This window comes from Danio rerio, chromosome 3, assembly GCF_052040795.2.
Source record: "Danio rerio strain M-AB ecotype USA chromosome 3, GRCz13ab, whole genome shotgun sequence".
Lineage (NCBI taxonomy): Eukaryota > Metazoa > Chordata > Actinopteri > Cypriniformes > Danionidae > Danio > Danio rerio.
The window spans coordinates 62650554-62673916 of record NC_141023.1 but is presented as its reverse complement, the minus strand read 5'-3'; the positions used below and the strand labels follow the sequence as shown (position 1 = coordinate 62673916).

The 23363-nt window shown below is 39.1% G+C and overlaps 2 protein-coding genes across 2 annotated transcripts; both read left to right on the top strand.

Moving 5' to 3' along the window:
* The first annotated feature begins 2361 nt into the window (after positions 1-2361).
* lgals3bp.1 (galectin 3 binding protein, tandem duplicate 1) lies at positions 2362-4718 on the top strand. Its single transcript, NM_212873.1, is given in 5 exon segments — positions 2362-2448; positions 2567-2770; positions 2859-2990; positions 3079-3340; positions 3444-4718. Coding segments are annotated over 5 exon segments (1719 nt in total). The 5' UTR covers positions 2362-2387; the 3' UTR covers positions 4504-4718.
* A 4015-nt stretch (positions 4719-8733) lies between these two features.
* Positions 8734-22097, top strand: lgals3bp.2 (galectin 3 binding protein, tandem duplicate 2). Its single transcript, NM_001017658.1, is given in 5 exon segments — positions 8734-8854; positions 9030-9227; positions 11927-12058; positions 18234-18495; positions 20834-22097. Coding segments are annotated over 5 exon segments (1686 nt in total). The 5' UTR covers positions 8734-8787; the 3' UTR covers positions 21861-22097.
* Positions 22098-23363: the final 1266 nt, after the last annotated feature.

The window sequence follows — 23363 nt, the reverse complement described above, 5'->3', positions numbered from 1 at the left end:
TTTGCATTGAGCATTTTGACAGGTGTGCCTAATAAAGTGGCTAGGGAGTGTATATATAAACACAAACAAAGACAAAATTATTAGCCCTCCTTGGAAATCATAAATCCTTTTTTAAATATGTCCTAAGAGATGTTTAACAGAGCCGTTACATTTTTATGATATTTTCTATTATATGATTATTCTTTAGAAAGTCATATTTCTTTTGGTTTGTCTTAAATAATAGAATAAAAACAAAAAGAGTAAAAAATAAAGGCTGTGTTTGAACACGCCTACTACTCAGTGGGTACTACATTTGAATTTGAATTTACTACCTGACCATTAGAAAAGTAAGATCTATACAGTATAAATGTGAATAGTATGAATGGTACTTGGACGTACAACAGCCGTCATTTTCTGACCTACCCACATCAGTTGGTCGCTTCACTCCCGTTCATGAATTCTCTCACTGTGCATTATGGGATAGCGTAGCGTCCATCTGATGTGCACTTCAAAATCTAGTCAGAAGTAGTAGGTCATCCGGGTACTTCTCGCATACAGTTTTTTATGAATTCTGTGAATGAATTCGGACATACTACTTGACTCGCATACTGTTTTTAACTTACTATAAAGTATGGAAGTATGCGATTTCGGACGCAGCTAAAGTCAATAAAAATTAGCCCCTCTTTTTTCAAATTGGAATAAAAAAATTGATTGCCTACAGAACAATCCACTGTTGTCCAATGACTTACCTAGTTGACCTAATTAACCTAGTTAAGTCTTCAAATTGCACTTTTAGCTGAATATTATTGTCACACAATATTGTGTACATCATGGCAAAGACGAAAGAAATTGGTTATTAGAAATCAGTTATTAAAATCTGTATGTTTAAAAATATGGCCACCACCTGGTTTTTACCCATGCTGTCCTCCAACCCCACAAACATTATTATGGTTTAACAGAAGGGTCCCAGAAACATACTGTCCCTGGTAGAGATGGGTCTTCAAAGTGCCTTGAAGCTGACCAGAGAAGAAAGGAAACAACCCCATGAGTAAATGATGACAGAATTTTCAAGTTTTAAGTAAACTATCCCTGAACTATTGGGTGAAGACAGCTTGTAACTTTTTGAACTCAGTTACCAAAATGTAGATCGGGTTTACTTTAATCTGAAAAGTAAGTAAAAGTTGTAATATGTTGCCAAGTATGGTGACCTATACTAATAATTTCTGCTCTGCTTTTAACCCATCCAAGTACAAACACACAGGAGTAAACACAAACACCTGGGAAACAATTGCCTAAACAGCCACTATGTTAAGAACTAATTACACCAGATCAATCAATGCCTTACTCAAGGGAATCACCTCAGCCATGTCATTGAGGGTGGTAAGTTACCACCTACAACCCTGACAGGACTCAAACCTGCAACCTTCTTATCATAAGTCCAACACTAACCCTTAGATGGTGTAAGTGTTGTAGGTGGTGGGAGAGATCAATCGGTCCCTTGCTCAAGGAACTCACCTCAGCCATGGCATTGAGGGTGGTGAGTTACCACCTACAACCCTGACAGAACTTGAGCCTCTGCCTTTCGATCACAAGTCCAATTCTTTAACCATTAGGCCACAGCTGCCCCTTGTATGGTGTAAGGGTTGTAGCTGGTGGGAGAGATCAATGGGTCCCTTGCTCAAGGAACTCATCTCAGCCATGGTATTGAGGGTGGTGAGTTACCACCTACAACCCTGACAGAACTTGAGCCTCTGCCTTTCGATCACAAGTACAATTCTTTAACCATTAGGCCACAGCTGCCCCTTGGATGGTGTAAGGGTTAAAGGTGGTGGGAGAGATCAATCAGTGCCTAGCTCAAGAAACTCACCTCAGCCAGGGTATTGAGAGTGGTGAGTCCCTTAAGCAAGGCACCGATTGATCTAGTGTAACTAGTACTTCACATAGTGGCTGTTAATGAAACCAGACACAGATGAGACTGACTGGAAACAAATGATCAGGAGCAGCCTCTGGGAAAACAGGCTCTACAGACCCCAGGAAAGCAGACCTAACCCCTATTCTGGCAATTCACTTGCCAGCAAAGAGATTCATAAGTTATTATGGGTTATCAATAGGGCAAGTGACTGGTGATTGTTTTGGGGAACACTGTATTGTGGGATTTTAGTTTGACTAACACCTCATGTGGCTAAACTTAACCCAGACTTTGCTGACAAACAGTTCTTATCGAAACTTCCCAAATTGTACATTTTCATGAAACGAAACTTTTGGTGTCCTAGAAATGTGATTGCGCAGCGTTTCGTTAAAGTTTCACAATTGCAAACTTGATTTGGCCGTTATTTAAAGGAAAGCCAAGATGCTTTGTAAGTCATTCAGTTGTGAATTGCATCCTTGTCGTTGCTGTTTCTGACATCATGTTGCTCCTGTGGCCTCTACTGTTTCTTCAGGTTTCTGCACTGCGCCGGACCTTGTTTGGTATGTAAACCGTTGGATTATAAGTTTAACATACACTGTTGTTTGCATTAATTTAGCAGGATTTCACAGGTTTAACACTATCATTATTTAACCTAAATATTTTAAAATCTGGCTGAAGACCGACCAAAGCAGCTAATGCAGGAGGGAAGAGTGAGACTGGTTGGAGTTATTCCCTCGTCTGGCCGTGTGGAGGTCTACCATGATGGACAGTGGGGTACGGTCTGTGATGACGGATGGGATCTGGCCGAAGCGCAGGTGGTGTGTCGTCAGCTGGGTTTTCCTGGAGCCGTATCAGTTGCTACTGGAGGACAATATGGTGAAGGTACAAACTCCACTGTGCAGTTTGATTGCCACCTTTAAAACTTTAAGACCATATCTAATTCTGGCCAAAATGCTGTTGATGTGTTCAGGATCTGGTCGAGTCTGGCTGGATGATATGAACTGTAAAGGCTCAGAGAGCTTATTGTCTGAATGCAGCTTCAAAGGCTGGGGTGTTTCTGACTGCACGCATAAAGAGGATGCAGGAGTGATCTGCGCGCCTGGTAAGTTCAGAAGAGAGTTACCTTTTTGTCCACTCATGTTTCTTTTATTTATGCTATCCTGATCTGTTTGGTTGCATTTTCTTTCAAGGTAAAAACACAACCAGCATTCGACAGATGTCTGTGGACAACAGTCTGGGATTGTCAGATGATCTCGGTCTTCTGTTTGACAGTGAAGACGGTTGCGATTTCACCATTGCTGTTCGAGATCTCAGTGAAGAGGCTGAATTGACTTTTTGTGTGCACCGTGTGATCCTCATGATCTATCCAGAGCTAAACTTAACACATGACACCAGAAACATCACGGTGGACATCAGCCAGACTTGCCATACTCATGTGCCGAGATTTCTTAGGTATATTTCTTTCACTTCAGAACTCAATGAAACTTTAAGAAGTGCTATTTTGACTGTACAATCAGTGTTAAATACCGATGTTGTCTGAACTGTTTTACCTCAGGTATTTGTACACCCGTCAGATTGATGTCTCTACAACATCCGCTCAGTGTCTCCATCAGCTGGCGTTCATCTTTGGAGTGCAGAAGCTCATGGAGGATGTTGGCAGGGTCTTCACTGCACTCATTCCTGAAGACATCACCTTCCAGACGCAGGTGTCAATGTACGAGTATGGCGTGCGCACGGGTGACCTTGTCCTCCAGGAGAACGTTCTCCAGTATCTTTCCTGGAACTGCGAGTTCCTCATAAGCTCTCCAGTGTGGAGCACCGTCTCCTTTGACATGATGGATGCTCTGCTTCAGCGCTCAGACCTGATTGTGAAGGATGAAGCTGTTCTTCTTGAAGCTCTGGAGAGATGGATCCAAGACAAAGGTGACAAGATTAGTTCAGATAAACAGGTCAGCCTCCTGAATCACATCCGCTTCCTCTTAATCCCGGTAGATAAACTCTATGACATCCAATTCTCCTCAAGTGCTCTCCGGCAGAGTAATGAGAAACTGTATCTGACTGGACTGCTCAGAGGTTTTCAGTTCAATGCTCTTCCCTTCTCTAAGATCAGAGATCAAGTTGTTAAATTGAGCGGTAATTATATCCCCAGAATCTACATTGGAGATGAGTGGAGTCTCGGTTTGAATGTGAGCACTGTCAATAACCCACATTACAACCCTTATCAGTATGGATATGACCAAAGGTATGGCCAAAGTAACAGAATAGAAAAATACTTATCCACTCCTGCACACCCTAGTGCTGTGTACAGAGGGCAAATGATCCAGTGGCAAGCCCAAGTTTTCCGTAGTGTTCAGGACTGCCGAAATAGTGGCATTTCATGCAATTCGGTGCCTCTTGTAAGATTCCTCGCAACTAGCAGTCAGTACAGTTACTCCAGCACCATTCGCTACAACAACCGGTTGGTTCTTACCTGTAAAAATCAGAACAATGTCTTCCATGTGCAAGACTTCAAAAACAACATGGCAGTGATTCCAACTAACAGCAGCATGGGTCTGCCGAACCCCTGTCCAGATGACTACAGCTTCAGATTTGTCGTGCGCCCACAGTACATCTGAATGCTCAGCGATTTGACCTTTGAGTTTCAGTTGAATCAATTCTGCTAAATTAAATCGAGTCTCTTTGTATTAAAAATCGTTTTCATTCTTGAGTGATTTCTGTGATTTGTTTTAGTTGATTTTAAACCTTTCATTACTGTTAATTAAAAATAAATATGCTTAATTTTCATGCTTAGTGTGCGCATCAAAGACAAAATAAAAAGGTTCTTTCATTATCTCTGTGAGTTTGAGTCTTCTTTCTAATATGTCTAATCAGTGTTAATTGTTAAGAAACATTTAGAATTTATTGCATAGCCTTTGACAGCAGTGGTGTTGTCTTGTTTTGAAAAAAAAAAGAAGAAATACTCATTGAACAATTGATATTGGGTGCGTTATATTTGACTAAAAATTCCCAATGCACCTATTTGTTGCAATAAGCCTTCTGTTGGCAGTCATAAGCACCCTCCATTTGTAGACGTTGTCCAATCACAAGGCATTGTGTACACGATTATAATATAACTGTTATGTATGCCCATATTTTGTTCAAGATACCCAGAGTATAAAACCAGGAAACTCCTGATTTACTCAAATAGTAAAACCTGATTGTGGCAACGCAGTGGCGCAGTAGGTAGTGCTGTCGCCTCACAGCAAGAAGGTCGCTGGTTTAAGCCTCGGATGGGTCAGTTGACGTTTCTGTGTGGAGTTTGCATGTTCTCCCCGCATTCGCGTGGGTTTCCCCCGGGTGCTCAGGTTTCCCCCACCGTCCAAAGACATGCGGTACAGGTGAATTAGGTAGGCTAAATTGTCCATAGTGTATGAGTGTGAATGAGTGTGTGGATGTTTCCTAGAGATGAGTTGTGGCTGGAAGGGCATCCGTGCTGGATAAGTTGGTGGTTCATTCCGCTGTGGCGACCCCTGATTAATAAAGGGACTAAGTCTAAAAGAAAATTAATGAATTAATAATTGTTTGATCAGAAACTAAATCCAAAACATACTAAATGTAAAGAAGTAAAAATGATTTAAAACAGAGACAATGGTTTTCAGGCGAGGCAGTGGCGCAGTAGGTAGTGCTGTCGCCTCACAGCAAGAAGGTTGCTGGGTCGCTGGTTCGAACCTCGGCTCAGTTGGTGTTTCTGTGTGGAGTTTGCATGTTCTCCCTGCCTTCGCGTGGGTTTTCTCCGGGTGCTCCGGTTTCCCCCACAGTCCAAAGACATGCGGTACAGGTTAATTGGGTAGGCTAATTTGTCTGTAGTGTATGAGTGTGTGTGTGGATGTTTCCCAGAGATGGGTTGCGGCTGGAAGGGCATGCACTGCATAAAACTTGTTGGATAAGTTGGTGGTTCATTCCGCTGTGGCGACCCCGGATTAATAAAGGGACTAAGCTGACAAGAAAATGAATGAATGAATGAACAATGGTTTTCAAAGACAATACCTTCATACAATTTTTAAAGACAATACCTTCATACAATAAAACATAACTAGTTTACATTTCTTGATTGAACACTTTATGTTCCGTTTGAAAATATTTTTGTATACAAACATGTTTATGACTGTTGTGTTTGGCTGAAAAAACACTGGAAAAAAAAAAAAAAAAAAGCCAGTAATTTTTCAGTGACTGTTGTTGGTTTATTTAGTTTTATTTTTTTATTGATTCTGAATTCTTAACTTTATTTCTGTTTACAAAAAATTTTTATTCTATTTATTTTTGAGTCAAAGTTTTAGGTTTCGTTTACTAGAATAGCCTTGCTCCACAGTTTCAACTTCATGCCTCCTTTCTGCTTTCTGTTTCCTTTCTTGCATCCCTGACCTGAATGTCCTTAGTTCTAAAACAAAAGTCAACTGCACGATCTTGAGTTACATGTAAACTTTCCATATTTAATTCATCTTCATTTTACTTTTCTTGTTTCCATGTTTAATTCACATTTAATTCCATATTCAGTATTTAGTTTAAGATATTTTGTTAAACATTTTACAATTTAATTTATTATCTGTATGTGTGTTTTTAAATGAAATGCCAATTAGGTTTTGCTTCTTTTTTTTTTTTTTTTTACAGATTTATCTATTGATTTATTTGGAAATCCATAATAATGTGTGATATTTTAAATAACAGAAACAACACAAACTGGCACAAACGAAGCACAAACGAACAAGACTATTTTGGTTAAATTTGGAGCATGTTGCGGGGATGGTGAAGTCATCGCCCATAATTAAAAGTGTAATATTTTAATAACTGAAACAGCACAAACAGAAATTTCACTGGAACAAACGAACGAGACTATCTTGGTTAAATTTGAAGCATGTTGGGGGGGCTGATGACATCATCGCCCATATTTAAAAATGTAATATTTTAATAACTGAAACAGCACAAACGGAACTTTTACTGGCACGAACAAACGAAACTATCTTGGTTAAATTTGGAGCATGTTGCGGGGCTGTTGATGTCATCGCCCATAATTAAAAGTGTAATATTTTAATAACTGAAACAGCACAAACGAAACTTTTATCAGCACGAACAATACACAAACGAACGAGACTGTTTTGGTTCAATTTGGAGCATGTTGCGGGGATGGTGAAGTCATCGCCCATAATTAAAAGTGTAATATTTTAATAACTGAAACAGCACAAACCAAAGCACAATCGAACGAGATTATTTTGGTTAAATTTGCAGCATGTTGGAGCCTGGTGGCATCATCGCCCATAATTAAATGTGTATTTTAAAAACTGAAACAGCACAAACGGAACTTTCACTGGCACGAACGAAGCACAAACGAACAAGACTATTTTGGGTAAATTTGGAGCATGTTGCGGGGCTGTTGATGTCATCGCCCATAATTAAAAGTGTGATATTTTAATAACTGAAACAGCACAAACAGAAATTTCACTGGAACAAACGAACGAGACTATCTTGGTTAAATTTGAAGCATGTTGGGGGGGCTGATGACATCATCGCCCATATTTAAAAATGTAATATTTTAATAACTGAAACAGCACAAACGGAACTTTTACTGGCACGAACAAACGAAACTATCTTGGTTAAATTTGGAGCATGTTGCGGGGCTGTTGATGTCATCGCCCATAATTAAAAGTGTAATATTTTAATAACTGAAACAGCACAAACGGAACTTTCACTGGCACTAATGAAGCACAAACAAACAAGACTATTTTGGGTAAATTTGGAGCATGTTGCAGGCCGGTTGTTGATGTCATCGCCCATAATTAAAAGTGTGATATTTTAATAACTGAAACAGCACAAACAGAACTTTCACCAGCACGAACGAAGCACAAACGAACGAGACTATTTTGGTTCAATTTGGAGCATGTTGCAGGGATGGTGAAGTCATCGCCCATAATTAAAAGTGTAATATTTTAATAACTGAAACAGCACAAACCAAAGCACAATCGAACGAGATTATTTTGGTTAAATTTGGAGCATGTTGGAGCCTGGTGGCATCATCGCCCATAATTAAATGTGTATTTTAAAAATTGAAACAGCACAAACGGAACTTTCACTGGCACAAACGAAGCACAAACGAACTAGACTATTTTGGTTAAATTTGGAGCATGTTGCGGGGATGGTGACGTCATCGCCCATAATTAAAAGTGTGATATTTTAATAACTGAAACAGCACAAACAGAACTTTCACCAGTACGAACGAAGCACAAACGAACGAGACTATTTTGGGTCAATTTGGAGCATGTTGGGGGTCTGCGTGGCCGATGAATGACTTACAATTATTATTTTAATCTCTCAAAAACCCAAACAGCAAAAAACCAAACATTTTTGCAGCACAAACCATTAAAAATGGAGCCCAAAGGAATGAGACTATTTTGCTGACATTTTGTGTTGTGTGGGGGCCCAAAACCTCACCTTTTAAAAAGTTTGTAGCCCAGTTAGAGACTTTGTATCTTTATTTCTAAACGTTTATGAAGATGTATTATATAAGATTATATATATATATATATATATATATATATATATATATATATATATATATATATATATATATATATATATATATATATATATATATATAATAAAGCAAACAGTCAGGCTTGTTCCAACAGATGTTGGGAATTGAGAACGTCCTCTTTGCTCTTTGTGCATTTTTGTTTCTTTTATAGACTTCAAGCCACTGAAATGGGCTTTGTTTGCACATGTAAGTCAGGTTATCTGATTTTGTTTACACATATTTGATTGGACGGAGCTAGACCATGTGTTCTGTATTGCACAATGCTTGACCCAAATTTCTAGATATTTTCATCAACGAGAATTTGTTGACCTGTTTCGAAGAGTCTCAAGCAAATATGATCAAGTATATTATATGGACTTTTCTGCTTATTCATGTGTCGGCCCAGCGTTGGACTCTGTTTGGTTAGTATACAGAATAAACTTGCAACTGCTTTAAAATTGAATGAATTTCCAATATTGGAACTTTTTGCATGCCTTAAAAGTTGCTAGTCAAACCTTAATTTCACTTGGTTTTGTTTGTTGCTGTTTGAGCACTCTTTCATGAGTCCCTTAAATAAGTTTATGGCATATATGGCAGATGAGCAATCAAAGCCTAAGGGTGTTTTGAGACTGGTTGGAGGTCTTTCCTCGTCTGGCCGTGTGGAGGTCTACCATGATGGACAGTGGGGTACGGTCTGTGATGATGGATGGGATCTGGCCGAAGCGCAGGTGGTGTGTCGTCAGCTGGGTTTTCCTGGAGCCGTATCAGTTGTCTCTGGAGGGCAATATGGTGAAGGTACAAGCACAGCCTGAGGAAGAGAATTTAAATGTTATATGTTGATGTTTCACACTGTTAAACTGCAATGTCATTTTAAATACTGCTTGGACTCTGGGTTAAAAAAAGCATTCAATTTAGAAGTGGGGTTAGTGCTGTTTTTTAAGAAAAACCTGGATATTAAAGGGTCACGAAACACCAAAACACATATTTTGAGCTGTTGACGGTCATATACTGCTGAAGTCAGAATTATTAGCCCCCTTTTGATTTTATTTTATTTTATTTTTTTAATTCCTAAATGATGTTTAACAGAGCAAGGAAATTTTCACAGTATGTCTGATAATATTTTTTTTTTTCTGGAGAAAGTCTTTTTTGCTTTATTTCAGCAAGAATAAAAGCAGTTATTAATTTTTTAAAAAACATTTTTGGGACAAAATTATTTGCCCCTTTAAGCTAATTTTTTTTCGATAATCTACAGAACAAATCATCATTATACATTGACTTGCCTAATTACCCTAACCTGCCTAGTTCACCTTATTAATCTAGTTAAGCCTTTAAATGTCACTCTAAGCTGTATAGAAGTGTCTTGAAAAATACCAAGTAAAATATTATTTACTGTCATCATGTCAAAGATAAAATAAATCTGTTATTAGAAATAAGTTTTTAAAACTATTATGTTTAGAAATGTGCTAAAACAATCTTCCCTCCATTAAACAGAAATTGGTGAAAAAAATAAACATTGGCGTTAATAATTCAGGGGGGCTAATAATTCAACTGTATGTGTCCCACACTGTTAAAAAGACTATTGAGACACATATATATCACCAAAAAGTGAAAGTTGGTTGTTTTTGCGTTATTTAAAGCAAATTTGTTCTTCCGGTTTGAAACGAATTTTTGAAGCTGCGTCACGCCGATTAGATCCTTGTGTGTAATCCAGCGTCTAGACTGGATGTCTGTACTGGCGAGTACAACGTGACATGTTTAGGTCATCAGTGGTCTTTGTTTGTTGATTCAGATGGCAAAGTTAGTTCGTATTATCAGCAGTACTCTTTCAGTTTTTAAAGACAGACCTTAGTCAAAATTATTGAGTTTACAGTACGTTAATATTATAAGATTTTCATTTTGTGACAGGATAGTCTATACACACTAGGTATGGCTCAATAATGTTTTTTTTTTAACGGTTTTACATAATGTATCAACAGGACAACACACAAAGAGGAAGAAATAAGAAGAAAAAAAAATAATAAAATAAATTGGACACCCACCCCCCCACGCCCAAAAAATAAATAAATAAATAAATAAAATAAAAAATTACATAAATAAATGAATAAGTGAGGGACATTTAACATAGTCAACACAATATTATGAATTAACAACAGAGTAAATTCAGTCATTACTATGAGAGTAGTAGTGCACTATTCAGTTTTGAGGAAATCCAGAAAGGGTTGCCAGGCAGTTTGAAATTGCAGATGACATTTGGGCTCCAGGGAACGTATCTTCTCCAGTTGTATGACGTGAGACAATTCATCCAACCAAGCTTTAAAACATGGGGAGTCTAGGGATTTCCAGTTTAATAAAATAGTTTGTTTTTTTTGCAAGAATCCACGATAATCGTTTTTAAGGTATACCGCAGTTTGGAAAAGTCAAGGATTTAAAACCGTCAACATTTTTTGCAATACCGTTCCTAAGGTGTGTGTACGATTTTTTTATTTACATTTTTTTACAGTATCTCCAGCAGAAAAGATATCCAAAGATGCCATTTTTAAATTGTAAAATGTCTGTTTTTTAAACAAATTAAGAGAGCGGAAGTCAATAATTAGTTTAGCTTGACATGTTTACTGTTCCAAAATAATTTAAATGTTTCTCAAAATAAAATATACTGTGTTTAAAATGAAAAAAAGTTTATGTTTTTTACTCAGATATTTTTTAAGAATATATATTAGAGCAGTAATCACAATACCGTGAAACCGTGATTTTTTTATCCAAGGTTATCATACCATTAGAATCTTATACCGACCCATATCTAATACACACACATGACTTTCTGAGTCTGACGCTACCTACAGAGTGATGAAGTTATCAGGTTTTTTTTCTCCCATACACCGTGTGGTATCAAACATTCCATTAAAACTACACTCTTCCAGCAGTTCCTTGCATTCAATATTTCATTTGTCTCGGGAAGCATGCAGAAATGTTCCTAATTGAAAGTGAAAGTGCCAAACTGCAGTTAAAGTTGACAAACTGATCATTAAGATGGGGCGTTCATGGCCATTTAAGACTTGTAATGGTTTAATATAACATAAATTGAGTCTCACACTGAAATATGTTGTTGAAAATCAATAGAAGATTTATGTTATTTAAAAACATACGCATCTATTGGACAACATATGTTGACATGCAATGCACTCGGTGGTGTCAGTAAGCCACTGCCCGTTTGGCAGTAAATAACAAGTACCAAGTAAGTACAGAAAAAAAAACAATAATACATAAGAATAAATAAAATATTTCTCTGTTTTAATTTGCATTTGAACAAAAAGTATTCAGTGGCCCACCAGCACAGAGTTTGGGCACCCCTGTAATTGATGATTAGTTGTAAATCTTGGAAAAATAACGAGCAATGTGAAAGAAAACATTATTAAATTGCCTAGGCCTCAGAATTGTGATGATAAGATGTTGTCCTGTTCTATTTTGTTCTGCTCATGCTCTGTTGTACTTTTTAGGCTCCGGTCCAATCTGGCTGGATGATATGATGTGCAAAGGCTCAGAGAGCATATTGTCTGAATGCAGCTTTAAAGGCTGGGGCGTCAATGACTGCACACATAAAGAGGATGCAGGAGTGATCTGCAAGATTGGTAAGACAATGGATCATCAAGAAATAATGTTTGATTGTGTAAATGGATTTGGCCTTTTACTGTTTTCATGTTTTGTGTTGTTAGGATTATTGTATTGCACGATTTATTTAGAGCATATGTAATACTTCTGAATCTCAGAAAAGTGAATATGGGTGCCCTTTAAATGGCTACATCGCATCTCTGCCACTAGATGGGGATGTTTTTGCATGCCCTTTCATAAGTACATTTTTCTAATGATTTATTGTAGTCTCCTGAATTTATTTATAGAAACAGCCATTTTATAATTTTGGTGAAATATTTACATTTATATTTAGTCATTTAGCAGACTCTTTTGTCCATTAAATAAGCTAACAGATGAGGAAAGCATTCAATGATTCAATATGAAGAGGCTATTGGCAAAAAGTGCTACAGAAACAAAGGTTATAATAGTTTTTAGGGTAAAAACAAGAAGTAAGGTAGGTACAAAAACTGGAAAAGGACTTTTTTTTTTTTTAGATGTGCTCAAGTGCCAGCAGAAGTGATAAGTTTTAAGTAGCCAATTGAATGTTACCATTGAATTAGTCATTTAAAGTAAATGAGATGGAACGATTGTGCCACCAGCGAAGAACAGTGACTAAAAAGGTTTCGGAAAGTGACTTAGAGCCTCTCTGTGATAGTGTCACGAGATGGCGCTCACTTAGCAACTGGAGACCCCTGAAGGGAATTTAAGCCTGTTTTATACTTCTGCGTCAAATGATCGGCGTGATCCAAGGAGCATGAAACGTGCGTGGCCGTGCATTTATACTTATGCACGCTGTTTCTGTTGCTCTGCAATAACACTTCCGAAACACTAGTTGGCAGTGAGGTGTTTAGTTTCCTCTGTGTCGAGTTTCTTTGCTGCGACGCAGACAGCCACAGCGTAGGGCTGTGCATCAACGTAAAAAAATCAACCTTTAGACTTCAAGAATCAAATAAAGGTAAGAGGGTACAGAGCCAGTGTCTTCTGTAAGCCAGCATCAATGATTTGAACTTGGTGCAAGCTTAAAATGGTAAACAGTGTAAGGAGATGAAGAAAGGTGTGGCATGGGCTCTCTTGGGTATGTTGCAGACCAGAAGAGCTGCAGCCTTCTGGATCATTTATAAAGCTGTATGGGCACAAGATAGGAGTTTGGCCAGAAAAACATTGCAGTAGTCTCGCTATTTAAATAAAAAAAAAGAAATTTGTGCAGCATTACCATTCAGAAAGGGTCTGATTTTTTGAATGTTGTAAAGTGCAAACCTGCTTGATCATGCTGTGATAATAGTCAATGATCCCAGCTACTATAGGAGTAATAGTCAATGATCCCAGCTACTATAGGAGTAATAGTCAATGATCCCAGCTACTATAGGAGTGATAGTGAATGATCTCAGGCACTATAGGAGTAATAGTCAATGATCCCAGCTACTATAGGAGTGATAGTGAATGATCTCAGGCACTATAGGAGTAATAGTCAGTGATCCCAACTACTATAGGAGTAATAGTCAATGATCCCAGCTACTATAGGAGTAATAGTCAATGATCTCAGCTACTATAGGAGTAATAGTCAATGATCCCAGCTACTATAGGAGTAATAGTCAATGATCCCAGCTACTATAGGAGTAATAGTCAATGATCCCAGCTACTATAGGAGTAATAGTCAATGATCCCAGCTATTATAGGAGTAATAGTCAATGATCCCAGCTACTATAGGAGTAATAGTCAATGATCCCAGCTACTATAGGAGTAATAGTCAATGATCCCAGCTACTATAGGAGTAATAGTCAGTGATCCCAACTACTATAGGAGTAATAGTCAGTGATCCCAGCTACTATAGGAGTAATAGTCAATGATCCCAGCTACTATAGGAGTAATAGTCAGTGATCCCAACTACTATAGGAGTAATAGTCAGTGATCCCAACTACTATAGGAGTAATAGTCAGTGATCCCAACTACTATAGGAGTAATAGTCAATGATCCCAACTACTATAGGAGTAATAGTCAATGATCCCAACTACTATAGGAGTAATAGTCAGTGATCCCAACTACTATAGGAGTAATAGTCAATGATCTCAGCTACTATAGGAGTAATAGTCAATGATCCCAGCTATTATAGGAGTAATAGTCAATGATCCCAGCTACTATAGGAGTAATAGTCAGTGATCCCAACTACTATAGGAGTAATAGTCAATGATCTCAGCTACTATAGGAGTAATAGTCAATGATCCCAGCTACTATAGGAGTAATAGTCAATGATCCCAGCTACTATAGGAGTAATAGTCAATGATCTCAGCTACTATAGGAGTAATAGTCAATGATCCCAGCTACTATAGGATAATAGTCAATGATCCCAGCTACTATAGGAGTAATAGTCAATGATCCCAGCTACTATAGGAGTAATAGTCAATGATCTCAGCTACTATAGGAGTAATAGTCAATGATCCCAGCTACTATAGGAGTAATAGTCAATGATCCCAGCTACTATAGGAGTAATAGTCAATGATCTCAGCTACTATAGGAGTAATAGTCAATGATCTCAGCTACTATAGGAGTAATAGTCAATGATCCCAGCTACTATAGGAGTAATAGTCAATGATCTCAGCTACTATAGGAGTAATAGTCAATGATCCCAGCTACTATAGGAGTAATAGTCAATGATCTCAGCTACTATAGGAGTAATAGTCAATGATCCCAGCTACTATAGGAGTAATAGTCAATGATCCCAGCTACTATAGGAGTAATAGTCAATGATCTCAGCTACTATAGGAGTAATAGTCAATGATCTCAGCTATTATAGGAGTAATAGTCAATGATCTCAGCTACTATAGGAGTAATAGTCAATGATCCCAGCTACTATAGGAGTAATAGTCAATGATCCCAGCTATTATAGGAGTAATAGTCAATGATCCCAGCTATTATAGGAGTAATAGTCAATGATCTCAGCTACTATAGGAGTAATAGTCAATGATCCCAGCTACTATAGGAGTAATAGTCAATGATCCCAGCTACTATAGGAGTAATAGTCAATGATCTCAGCTACTATAGGAGTAATAGTCAATGATCCCAGCTACTATAGGAGTAATAGTCAATGATCCCAGCTACTATAGGAGTAATAGTCAATGATCCCAGCTACTATAGGAGTAATATTCAATGATCCCAGCTACTATAAGAGTAATATTCAATGATCCCAGCTACTATAGGAGTAATAGTCAATGATCTCAGCTACTATAGGAGTGATAGTCAATGATCCCAGCTACTATAGGAGTGATAGTCAATGATCTCAGCTACTATAGGAGTAATAGTCAATGATCCCAGCTACAATAGGAGTAATAGTCAATGATCCCAGCTACTATAGGAGTAATATTCAATGATCCCAGCTACTATAAGAGTAATATTCAATGATCCCAGCTACTATAGGAGTGATAGTCAATGATCTCAGCTACTATAGGAGTGATAGTGAATGATCTCAGCTACTATAGGAGTAATAGTCAATGATCCCAGCTACTATAGGAGTAATAGTCAATGATCCCAGCTACTATAGGAGTAATATTCAATGATCCCAGCTACTATAGGAGTAATAGTCAGTGATCCCAGCTACTATAGGAGTAATAGTCAATGATCTCAGCTACTATAGGAGTAATAGTCAATGATCCCAGCTACTATAGGAGTAATAGTCAATGATCCCAGCTACTATAGGAGTAATATTCAATGATCCCAGCTACTATAGGAGTAATAGTCAATGATCCCAGCTACTATAGGAGTAATAGTCAATGATCCCAGCTACTATAGGAGTAATAGTCAATGATCCCAGCTACTATAGGAGTAATATTCAATGATCCCAGCTACTATAGGAGTAATAGTCAGTGATCCCAGCTACTATAGGAGTAATAGTCAATGATCTCAGCTATTATAGGAGTAATAGTCAATGATCTTAGCTACCATAGGAGTAATAGTCAATGATCCCAGCTACTATAGGAGTAATAGTCAATGATCCCAGCTGGATGGAGAAATTAGTTGTTTAGCTGAAGTTGCAGGAAAGACCAGAAGGTTTGTTTTGCCAGACTAAGATGATGATCTTTTAAAGATATCAAGCTATCCTCCAGGGAGTGTGAATGAGAATCTAGAGAATTTATGAGAATCCACAGCCACTGAATCTTCTTGTTGAAAGTAGAGTTATGTGTCTATGACATAACAGTGATAAGAAAGACAGTGATTGAATGATGGGTCCCACTGATGTGGTGCAACCAGCTAATCTCTCCTCTCCAGGTAACCCTGTAAGATCTGCAGGTGAGGTAAGACTCAGACCATCATAGTGGGGTTCCTGTGATATCCACTGAGAGAGAGTGGACGGTAGAATCTGAAGATTTACCCCAGGGGTCACCAAACCTGTTCCTGGAGGGCTGGTGTCCTACAGATTTTTGGCCCCAACCCTAATCAAACACACATGAGCAAGCTAATCAAAGTCTTACTAGGTATATTTCATCCAGGCAGGTGTGTTGAAGCAAGTTGAAGTTTAACCCTGCAGGTACACTGGCCCTTCAGGACAGAGATTGGTGACCCCTGATTTACCCTATCAAAAGCAGGAGACAGGTCCAGTAAATCAGAATTGATCATTTGGAACCCATTTCAACAATCTGCAGGGGTTCAGGGGCTGATAGTAGCGCTGTCTCAGGAGAATAGATACTTTTGAAGCATGATTGGTTGGTGTACAGAAGGTTATTCCGAGCAAAAAGTTGTAAACCTGTTCGATAACAAACCTGATAACAAAGTGTTTTGGCTATGGAAAGGAGGACAACCAGTCTAAGGTTTCCTAGGCATTGGGGTTACCTGATAAAATTAATTTCTTATATGTGTTTTCCTCAATGGACTATAATCATTCATTTGATGCAGGTGTGCACATTGACTTCACACTATTCAACACTATTATGCTGTGTTAACACCAGACACGGAACGCGTGGATAAATTGCGCTATTCATGCATAGCCGCGTGAACATAGGTATTTACTCACTTCATTCGCGCGTCAAACCCCGCTTCATTCGCAGAACAGATGCGGATTCGTGTGATGAGCAGAGCTTCTGTCTGCCCGGTGACTCTAGCTTCATTGCTAAATGGCTAACATGGATTTTATTAAGAAAATATCAGTGTTTATTTACTTTATAAAGGCTGAAAAACGATGTCGATACATTTAGGGCTGTGTCTGAGTCCACTAGATCCTTTCAGAGGTGCATCCAGCTCTATGAGCTCATAAACTCCTCCAGAAACTTAACTTGGATGATGGAGGCTTTCACCGGTGCTTCTGACTGAGCCGAGCCCAGTTAGATGAACTTTCTGTCGGTGTCGGCTGGAGGATTTCCCCCGGGAAACCAACAACAGGTGTATATCACAATCACGCCCCCACAAGAGCAAGCTCCTGATTGGTAAATGCGGTGCGAATGTCCACAGAAGTTCCGATTTTCAATTTCGAGCGATTCACGCGAAACGTGTGTTAAGCACTTCAAACGTTCAAAACGCTCAATCCGCGCTGCACCATTTGCACGTATCGCACCATTCGCACCGCGTAATTCGCGTCGTTCGCGCCGCACCATTCACACGTATTCTATTAGCGCCATTCTATTAGCGCGTTTGCATTGACTTAACATGTAAATCACTTGAGGCAGTGGCGCAGTGGGTAGCACATTCGCCTCACAGCAAGAAGGTCGCTGGGCCGCTGGTTCTAACCTCGGCTCAGTTGGTGTTTCTGTGTGGAGTTTGCATGTCTGCAAGTTTCCTCTGAGTGCTCCGGTTTCCCCCACAGTCCAAAGACATGCGGTACAGGTGAATTGGGTTGGCTAAATTGTCCGTAGTGTATGTATGTATGTGCATGTGTGGATGTTTCCCAGAGATGGGTTGCGTCTGGAAGGGCATCCGCTGTGTAAAAACTTGCTGGATAAGTTGGCGGTTCATTCCGCTGTGGCGACCCTGGATTAATAAAGGGACTAAGCTGACAAGAAAATAAATGAATGTAAATCACTTGATGTGTGTTCTGTGAAGTTTGTTATGGACTCCCTGTGTCATGTTTACCTCTAGTTTATTGTAGACATGCAAAAGACTAATTGGTCACACGCCAAATATAAATATGCACAGAAGTTCCCGTATAACCTGCATTTCTGTTAATTATGTCTATTTGCATTTTCTTTTCAGGTACAAACACAACCAGCAATCGTCAGATCTCTGTGGATAACAGTCTGGGATTGTCAGATGATCTCGGTCTTCTGTTTGACAGTGAAGATGGTTGTGATTTCACCATTACTGTACGAGATCTCAGTGAAGAGGCTGAATTGACTTTTTGTGTACACCGTGTGATCCTCATGATTTATCCAGAGCTAAACATAACAAGCAACTCTAGAAACCTCACAGTGGACATCAACCTGACATGCCACTCTCATGCCTCTGCTTTCGTCAGGTAACTCGAAAGTCTGTTATTAATAGGATGAACTGAAATCTAATGTTATGGATCTAGTTTAAAATTAAACAAAAGACTCTTTTGTTTATTCGAACAAGTTTGCAATGTTAAGAGAAAAGTTTCATTTTGTATTAAATGATCAGTGAGAGCAACCCCTTTGCATATCTTAAAATTGAAGATTCAAACACAAAAACATCCATTGTTTATGGCACAATGACTGAATTTTCTCAATCTTTAAAAATGTATAAAGTTTGGCTGTTAAAATGAGCATGAATTGATTCAAATCATTTCACACACAGATGCAAAAGTGTATATTTCACAAATTATTGGCAACACTGGTTCTCAATCATCCAGCCATATGGCTATAAGATGTTGAGCTACTGGATTATTTGCTAGAGACACCTTTAATTACACCTCAAAGGCCAGTGATGCATGCTGATGTACCCACAGAAACGAAATTATATTGTATGTATATTACCATTACCATTATTCCGCAGCTCTTCACCACTCCTTTGAAACACTACCTTGCTAAATTGACAAAAAAAAAAATATATTTCAATTCATCTTTATTTCACTTTTACAATGTAGATTGTGTCAAATCAGCTTCACATAGAAGATCATAGTGAATTGAAACAGTATAAGTTCAGTTTTCAGAGTTTAAGTTCAGTTCAGTGTGGTTTAATATTCACTGCTGAGAGTCGAAACACTGAAGAGCAAATCCATCGATGCGCAGCTCTACAAGTCCCGAACCATGCAAGACAGTGGCGACAGCGGCGAGGAAATAACTTCACCAATTGGTGAAAGTGAAGGATAAAAACCTTGAGAGAAACCAGGCTCAGTTGGGTACGACCATTTCTCCTATGGCCTATGGCATCTTGCTCTTGTCTTTTTGTGTGTGGTTGATTATTAACAGAGAAGGACAAATAAGTCTGGTGGTTTTAGGTGGTTAGGGTTAGTCACTCATCCCACTTGACTCTGTTACGTAAATGCAAGCAAGTAACTGTTTCTTCAGTACTCTCTGAAGTGGCAGGTAGAAGAAAAGCAATGGAGGATTCTTCATGGATTTGTACCAAAGGGCGGCAAGGAAGTTGTAAGTGGAGTAGCCAACCACTTTTTAAATACAAAATAGCTCTCTCCTCAGCAGGTTCTGTTTCTTCTCAGTGTTAACATGCCTGCTGCTCAATCTGGAATGTGTAATGGATTTTAAGTGTTTGTGACAAAAAGTCTCTTTACCAAGCAAATTAAACAGAACCGTACGGTTCTCCAGGGGTTAATGAGGATCCATGTTGTGTGCCTTAAATGAATGCAGCTCTATCAGATTTTTGTTGTTTGTGTTCTGCTGACGGAAGGAGGAGCCAGACAGGAACCCAGAGATCATCCATGACAAAGCCCATTGTGTAGTTGAGGGAATAGGAGATGAACAGCCAGGGTGACAGCCAAGGCAGAGGCTGAGGGCCGATGTGGAGCCAAGGGGAAGGAATAGCCCAATGGTACCAGGAAGCAAGAAGGGGACAAGCCACGGCTAGAGAAGTCCAGAGGTGGATGCAGGTGCACAACTGACCAAGGTGGAGCCGAAGAGAAGAGGAAGCCTGATGGAGCTGGTGAGCCACAAATAAAGACAAGGGAGTATGGAGCCAATAGGTTGAAGGGCCAAGATGCAGACAGGGGGAGTGCACTGGTGACTAGAAGTCCCAAGAATAATCATTACCAGAAGGTGAAGTTGGCTGAGGCTGAGATGAGGGGGTTATAGGGGCCAGTAGAGACAGGGCTGGATGACGGTGGTGATGAAGGTGGTGAAATCACCAGAAAAATGAAGTTCTTAGTGTGGCCTTTGAGGGACTGATCTCCATGCTACATGCAAAAAAAATCTAATGGAGGATATCCAAAATAAAAGCAGCAAATCCTTTTTTTCTGTCTGGTCTTTGTCACAGAAGGTGATTGGGAACAAACATCATGCCACACATCACCACCACAATCATGACAAAGTGTTGTCACACTATGTTTAATGCCAATGAGTATACGTTACTCTTGAACTCTTTGGGGGGAAACTTATTATCCCCTACCCTACTCAAAACCCTGCTCTACTTATCGAGAAAGCGGGAAGCCAGTGAAGTAAGGGCAGTAATTACACATTGATGTAATATGTTCTCACTCTATCATGTAAATAACAAACAAACAAACTAACAATGACAAGAAACAGAACAAATGGGGACGCAAAACAGGAACAACACATGGCAGGGGTCTGTGGAAGCATAAGAATTATTCTGACTGTTGTATATAATGTAACACTCATTGTCAGAGTACACAGACACTAATAATATCTTCTTTTTTTGCTTAGATATTTATACACTCGTCAGATTGATGTATCCACAACATCCGCTCAGTGTCTCCATCAGCTGGCGTTCATCTTTGGAGTGAAGAAGCTCATGGAGGATGTTGGCAGGGTCTTAACTGCACTCATTCCTGAAGACAACACCTTCCAGACGCAGGTGTCAATGTACGAGTATGGCGTGCGCACAGGTGACCTTGTCCTCCAGGAGAACGTTCTCCAGTATCTTTCCTGGAACTGCGAGTTCCTCATAAGCTCTCCAGTGTGGAGCACCGTCTCCTTTGACATGATGGATGCTCTGCTGCAGCGCTCAGACCTGATTGTGGAGGATGAAGCTTTACTTCTTGAAGCTCTGGAAAGATGGATTCAAGACAAAGGTGACCAGATTAGTTCAGATAAACAGGTCAGCCTCCTGAATCACATCCGCTTCCTCTTAATCCCAGTGGATAAACTCTATGACATGCAATTTTCCTCAAGTGCTCTCCGTCAGAGTAATGAGACACTGTATCTGACTGGACTGCTCAGAGGATTTCAGTTCAACGCTCTTCCCTTCTCTAAGATCAGGAAGCAAATAGATAACACAAGTAGTGAGTTTCTACCTAGAATCTACACAGGAGATGAGTGGAGTGTATGCATCAATGACACAACTGTCAGTAACCCGTATTATAATTACAGAAACAATAGAATCAAGTCTTTTTCCACTCCTGCACATCCTAGTGTTCTATACAAAGATCAGAAGGTCCAGTGGCAAGCCCAAGTTTTTCTTACTGGCCAGGAATGCTCTAACTCTGGTATTTTGTGTAATACTTTGCCTGTTGCAAAGTTTTTTGGATATGGCAATCAGTACAGTTACTCCAGCACCATTCGCTACAACAGCAGGTTGGTTCTTACCTGTAAAAATCAGAATAATGTCTTCCATGTGCAAGAATTTAAAAACGACATGGCAGTGATTCCAACTAACAGCAGTATGGGTCTGCCGAACCCCTGTCCAGATGACTACAGCTTCAGATTTGTTGTCCGTCCACAGTATATATGAATGCTCTGAGATTTGCTTTCCTACCATCATTTTAATATTCATTTAAATTTAGTTCAATCAAATCCACTAAATTCAATGAAGTCTCCTTTTTTAAAAGTTGTTGTTATTCATTATCGAGTGGCATTTGTCATTTGTTTCAGATGGTTTTAAACCTTTCCTTTCAATATATCAGAAATAAAATGGCTTAACTTTAAACAGGTACATCAATGATAAAATAAAAATACAGTTTTGATTCGAGTGTGAGATCTTTTACTGTTTGATGTTAAGAAATGTAATTTTCAAAACTAATAAAATGATTAGGGTGTCACGGTGGCACAGTGGGTAGTACGATCGCCTCACAGCAAGAAGATCGCTGATTTAAGCCCCAGCTGGGTCAGTTGGCATTTCAATGTGGAGTTTGTATGTTCCTCCCATGTTCACGTGGGTTTCCTCCGGGTGCTCTGGTTTCCCCACAGTCCAAAGACATGTACTATAGGTGAATTGAATAAGTTAAATTGGCCATAGTGTATGTGTGTGAATGCGAGAGTGTATGGGTGTTTCCCAGTTTTGGGTTGTGACTGGAGAGGCATCAGATGCGTAAAACATTTGCTGGATAAGTTGAGTGGCGTTTTAATTTATTAAAATTTCATGCACTTCATTATCACATTAGGCTCTCTGTTGGTAATTATGTGCAATCTCCACTTAGTTGAAGCACAAGGCATTGTGTTTATATTCAAATAAGCTGTAGGAATAATTCTCTCATTATTTTTGAGACAATAGCTGAAGTTAAAAAAACTTAAGTTAACAAAACTTAAGTTAATTGACTTAAGTTAAAAAACATTTTTCTTAAGTCTTCAGTAAAGCCACTAGAGCAGGATGGCCAACCCTGTTCCTGGAGATCAACCTTGCTGCAGATTTCAGTTGCTACCCATATCAAACACACCTGAACCAATTAATTAGGACCTGAACACCATGTCATAATTACAGGCAGGTGTGTTTGATATGGGTTGCAACTGAAATCTGCAGGAAGGTGGCTCTCCGGGAACAGGGTTGGCCACCCCTGCACTAGAGCACTCTACACCTCCGATCAATTCTTTCATATTCGCCAAAGAACATCCACCATCTCTGCATACACTCTTCAGTTCCTGACTTGGCAGAAACTGGCTGATGGAATGAAAAATCCCTACACAATCCCTACCATCAAGGTTTGAATCTAGAATTCCAATCTTCAGTATTCCGTAAACTTTATGTATCATACAGCTTATATCAGATAGTCTTCATCTCACACTAATATATGTCTGTCTTCTCTCATTATCTGAGGTTTATCTGGTAACTTCATCAACCAAGAAAACTTAAATCAACTCCAACTCAAAGCCATGAATACAAACTCCCTGCGAAAATAATTCAATTATCGGACACAATATGGTAAATTATTGCTCGCAGCTAGTCGAAATAAGGTTTCTGATACTGGAGAGCTCCACCATTGATGACATCTTGGGAAGTCCTTGGTTGTCAAAAAATTCC